The sequence below is a fragment of the Enhydra lutris genome, unplaced genomic scaffold (genome assembly GCF_002288905.1).
Source record: "Enhydra lutris kenyoni isolate GAN:26980312 unplaced genomic scaffold, ASM228890v2 scaffoldscaffold16, whole genome shotgun sequence".
NCBI classification, from domain to species: domain Eukaryota; kingdom Metazoa; phylum Chordata; class Mammalia; order Carnivora; family Mustelidae; genus Enhydra; species Enhydra lutris.
The window spans coordinates 27200000-27204992 of record NW_019154100.1 but is presented as its reverse complement, the minus strand read 5'-3'; the positions used below and the strand labels follow the sequence as shown (position 1 = coordinate 27204992).

The window sequence follows — 4993 nt, the reverse complement described above, 5'->3', positions numbered from 1 at the left end:
AAAAGACCCGTCAGCGATCAGACTGGGCACAGTGCCTATTCCGTCCTTAGCTTGTTTTTGTTTGGGGATTGTTCTGAAATAGGAAGTTGTTGGTTTCAAAACTCGATTTTTGTGGAGGCGTCGCTGCTACCTATTCCCCCCTTGGGCTACTTTCTCTCACAGTCGCACCTAGTAAATGCAAGCGTGTTTAACTCTCAAATCGACACCTCCATCAAATGAGATGCTATTAGAAAGGTTTTGATTTTTCTTAGGAGAAAAAAATCAAATAGATTCTGTCTCTAAAAGGAAGAAAAAATGAAAAGTGCCCATCCGGTTATATTGGAATGGCCTTGCTTTACAACGTCGGGCCCATTTCTCTCAGCTATTCACCCACCCACCCTTGCGGCTCTTGCCGGGCTTCTCGAGGCAAGGGATCTCTGGCGCACGATGTGAGGAAGAGGATCAGCTGGTGAAAAAAAATGGGTCTGTTGGCCTTATTCGTTTTGTTCAGGGGCCAGGATTAAAACCAGGATACCTCCAAATTCTCGACGCCATTCCCTCCCCCCACCGGCCTCGAACCCTGGAAGACGCCAGGCCAGTTTAGACTGGGCCCGAGGTCAGCGCTGGGCCGCTGTCACCCGGCTGCCCCGAGGCCTACGCTAAGGAGTACGGCACGAAAAGGGCCCGGCCTGGGCGTCGAAAGGACCAGAAGCACTGGCGGGCCCCGAATTCCCAGCAGGACTCAAGTTGGGGGGTTGGGGGGAACCTAAGCTCCAGCTCCTTCCCTCCGCCGGAGGCCGGACAGCCGCATCCATCACCGGCCCGCGCGCTTCCTGATCCGGGTCCGCGCGCGCGGTGCGCCCATTGGCGGGGGCTAGTCACGTGGTGGGTACAGGGCGGGGGCGCGCGCGGGACCGAGACGAGCGCGCGCGCGAGGGGGGTCGGGGGGAGGAGCGGCGCGAACTTTGGTGGCGTTGGCTGCAGCGGGAGGGGGAGGGGCAGGGGTGGGCGCTTGACAGCGGGGGAGGAGAAGGGAGCAGAGGAAAGGGGGGATGGGAAGCGAGGCAGGAGGGGGAGGGGCCTCGGCGAGCCCAGAAAAACGACAACGCGAGAAAAATTAGTATTTTTGCACTTCACAAATTAATGACCATGAGCTCGTTTTTGATAAACTCCAACTACATCGAGCCCAAGTTCCCTCCCTTTGAGGAGTACGCGCAGCACAGCGGCCCGGGCGGCGGAGACGGCGGCCCAGGCGGGGGCCCCAGCTACCAGCAGCCCCCAGCGCCCGCGGCCCAGCACCTGCCGGCGCAGCAGCCCCAGCTCCCCCACGCGGGCAACAGCCGCGAGCCCCCCGCCTCCTACTACGCGCCACGGGCCGCCCGCGAACCCTCCTACCCTGCGGCCGCGCTCTACCCCGCGCATGGTACCGCCGACGCCGCCTACCCCTATGGCTACCGCGGTGGCGCCAGCCCGGGGCGGCAGCCACAGCCCGAGCAGCCCCCGGCGCGAGCCAAGGGTCCTGCGCACGGCCTGCACGCGAGCCACGTCCTGCCGCCGCCTCCCCCGCAGCATCGCGCGGCGCCCCCTGCACCCCCGCGGCGTTGCGAGGCGGCTCCAGCCACCCCGGGCGTCCCGGCAGGGGGCAGCGCCCCCGCGTGCCCGCTGCTCCTGGCCGACAAGAGCTCGCCCGGCCTGAAGGGCAAAGAGCCTGTGGTGTACCCCTGGATGAAGAAGATCCATGTCAGCGCCGGTACGTGGCGCCGCTGGGGAGGCGCGGGAGGGTGGGCTGGGGCCGGGCCGGGATTCGGGGGTCGGGGCGAGGGTCAGAAGAGGAGGCTGAGGGGAAGGGGGGCCTCTGGAGGGGAGCCCCCATCTGGCCCGAGCTGCAGTGGGATGTGGGTGTGTGCGCGCCAGCCAGCCGCCTGATCCTAACGTGAGAACCCTTTTGTACCCGGGGTCCCTTTATCGAGAGATTTACGAGACGCCAAACTGTTAGGGCAGTAATTATAGCCCCCATAAATTTAATTGCCCTGGCAGAGGCTTCAGGCCATGTGTCTTTGAAGCTTTTCTTCAGCCCCAATGCCCAGCACCATTCTTTATGGCTCTCGGGTGTTTCCCGTTGTCAATAGCCTGTGAAACATTTTCTTTGCCGTTTTATGTATCTTGCGTGAACTTGGTGTCAGGTTATTATATAATGATGATGTCCAATTGCTCTTCCCCACCCCACCTTCTCTCTCCTCCTCCTTTCCCTCTCTTCCACTCCCTCCTCCTTGGCCTTCTCCTTCGGGGTTATGGGCGTTCAGTCAACCCCAGTTATAACGGAGGGGAGCCCAAGCGCTCTCGAACCGCATACACCCGACAGCAGGTCTTGGAGCTGGAGAAGGAGTTCCACTTTAACCGCTACCTGACCCGGCGGCGCCGCATCGAGATCGCCCACACGCTCTGCTTGTCCGAGCGCCAGGTCAAGATCTGGTTTCAGAACCGGAGGATGAAGTGGAAGAAAGATCACAAATTGCCCAACACTAAGATGCGGTCCTCCAACTCGGCCTCGGCCTCAGCAGGCCCGCCAGGGAAAGCACAAACTCAGAGCCCGCACCTGCCTCCCCACTCCCACCAGGGTGCCTCCACACCCATTCCCTCCTCCATATAATCTTCTAGAGATCTAGACCAGTTTCATTCCCCCACCTGCTTTTCCCCCCCTCTTCTGCCCTTTTCCCCATACTCCTACCTGTCTGGACCATAACAGACCCCAAACAAAACCCAACTTGGTGAAAAGGATAATAAAAAAAGAAGACGTTATGTTGGTAAGAGTATGTGCTGGTTGCCACCTAAGAGAAGACAATAGCCAGGATGCTGGCTGATGTCAGCATCAACCTGATGGCCTGAATAAGGCTGCAGGTTTGGGTACCTGAGAAGGACCACTTGGCAACAGATACTTTTGAGATGGCTAAAGCCAGCTGGACAGCCCATGCTGACTAGGCACACATATTTGTTCCAAGCAGAAGAAAATAGACCCTTTTCCCACCTTCCCTACCTCCCCCTTCCACATTAAGGCAGCTCATACAAGCTTGTATTGAACTGAATAAATGAGTAGACATTGTGGACCTCACAAGATTATTTAATTCTCAAAATGTATAGACCTTGATGGTAGATGTGACACATGTTAGTTTCCCTTCCTTGCATTTATTTAAAATATTGTTGTAGAGTTGTTGTTGTCTTACTCTGAGGCACAATCTTGGGGGTTCGGGGAGTGCATTTAGACCCATGTGCAACTGTACAAATTGTGGTGTGGCTATATAGAAAAGCCATGTGCTAAGAATAAACTCTGTTTAAAAAAACCATTAAAGTTCTAAGACACATTTGTGTGTTTCCTACTTTTAATTTAAAAAAAAAAAAGTTCTCTGGATTGAGATGTTTGACCTTGCATGTAAAAATCCTATAGATGGCTCGAGTTATGTTCACTTGGATTCTGACTGCTCACATAATTTGTGTGAGTGTGTTCAACTCGAGCTGAACTCTTGTCAAGTTTGACCCACTGTGGGAAAAGTTCCAAAGAGCAGGGAGGCTCTTGAGCTCTGAGAGGGCTCCTCTTCTTCCCAAACTTGGCCAGGCTTTCAGGCTTCAAGTCTGTGTAAGGCATAGAAACGTGTCCTTCCCTGCAATGAAAGGTGAAACCGCGCAATGCTGAGGGCCCAGGGGTTTCTGCAGCTGTTCTACACGCTGAACTCTGAGCACACTTGGAAAGAAGTGGTCCCTTTGGTATTTATTGCACCTTCACACTTAATCTGCCTGTTTCCCTGGAGATAAAAAAAAATAGTGTGTGCGGAGAGTTGAGATTGCTTTTTGTTTCTTGGATATTTTTCAGGTTCTCTTTGCTAACTACAGCTTGGGGTTTTTTGTTTTTCTTTTCTTTCTCTCTTTCTTTCAGAAGCAAGAGCTTTCAAAATAAACTGAATTTTTCAGGTAAACCCTCCAAAGTTTCTCTGAGGAAAGAAAAAGCATAATGACACTCCCAAAATGTACCCCAAGCAAGGTAGACCTGGGAGTATTCAGTGCTGGAAAAAAGCCAAACTCTAAGCTAGGGTAACTTTCCTCAGATGCTCCTGGATCTTTCTGCCCAAACTAAAGAGCTAGATTCAAAGGTTTAAAATCAAAACCTACGTCTCAATCTCTGTAACTCTAGTATTTATTAACTGATTTGCAAATCAGTAAAGAGGATTCAGACTTGGTGTCACTATAGGGAGGATTCTGCAGCACAATGCAGAAGACCAACACACGGGCAGTCCCAGACTGTAACTGACACCTGGCCGAGTGAATGGGTGCAGTACTTAATTCATGTTATAATTTTAGCAGAGATGGGAGGGGCGCTCACCTGCCTTTGCTATACCAGAGGAATTTTAAACCCATTTTCCCATGAGTGTCAAACCCTTAGCCAGTGGTCAGTGCTATTCCTCCTCTTGCCGCTGTTGCCCTGTGTGTGATACAGGCAAGGGTGATCAGTTCCCTACCTATGAACAAATCATATCTAGGAGGAGGGTGGTGGACACCAGTCTCTGAGGGGCCTCCAGCTCTCCCCAAGAAAATTCAGGGGCAAACATACACGCCTTCCCAAGTCAGGCCAAAACTGGCATAAAGTGCATTTTATCCGGTGTGAACGGGTGCCAGGGATTTCTGGAGGGACTGTGACTGCTGCTGAAACTTATTAACCCTCCCCCTACAACACGCACTTGTAAAACGAAATTAAATCACGCTGAAAATAGCAATTTTCCCAGGAATCATTAATCACCTCATACAATAAATACTTCTTTGTAATTCAACAGCAATTCTGAAAGGCATTCTCTGGGAAAAGTCTGTGGAGAAGCGAGGGATCTTCTTGCAAATAATATGGTCTCGGGCAAAGACGCAGCATCTTGGCTGTCTGCTCAAAAAATGCCTAGACTCTTGGTGGAAATTGAGTGTCAAGCTGCAAAACCTCAAATGGCAGATTATCATCATTTAAGGTAAATTCTTATAT

At 52.8% G+C, this 4993-nt stretch overlaps 1 protein-coding gene across 1 annotated transcript; it reads left to right on the top strand.

Annotated features, from left to right (window-relative positions):
* Nucleotides 1-1122: 1122 nt before the first annotated feature.
* LOC111147193 (homeobox A4) lies at nt 1123-3332 on the top strand. The gene is made up of 2 exons (XM_022503087.1): nt 1123-1729; nt 2283-3332. Exons 1-2 carry the CDS (start codon nt 1123-1125, stop codon nt 2627-2629), a joined length of 954 nt encoding a protein of 317 aa, XP_022358795.1. The 3' UTR covers nt 2630-3332.
* The last annotated feature ends 1661 nt before the right edge of the window (nt 3333-4993 follow it).

Bases quoted from the DNA above. Each gene is read 5' to 3' on its own strand.
- LOC111147193 (XM_022503087.1), top strand. From the start codon at position 1,123: ATGACCATGAGCTCGTTTTTGATAAACTCCAACTACATCGAGCCCAAG. The intron at 1,730-2,282 runs GTACGTGGCGCC...ATGGGCGTTCAG, and splicing joins GAAGATCCATGTCAGCGCCG to TCAACCCCAGTTATAACGGA.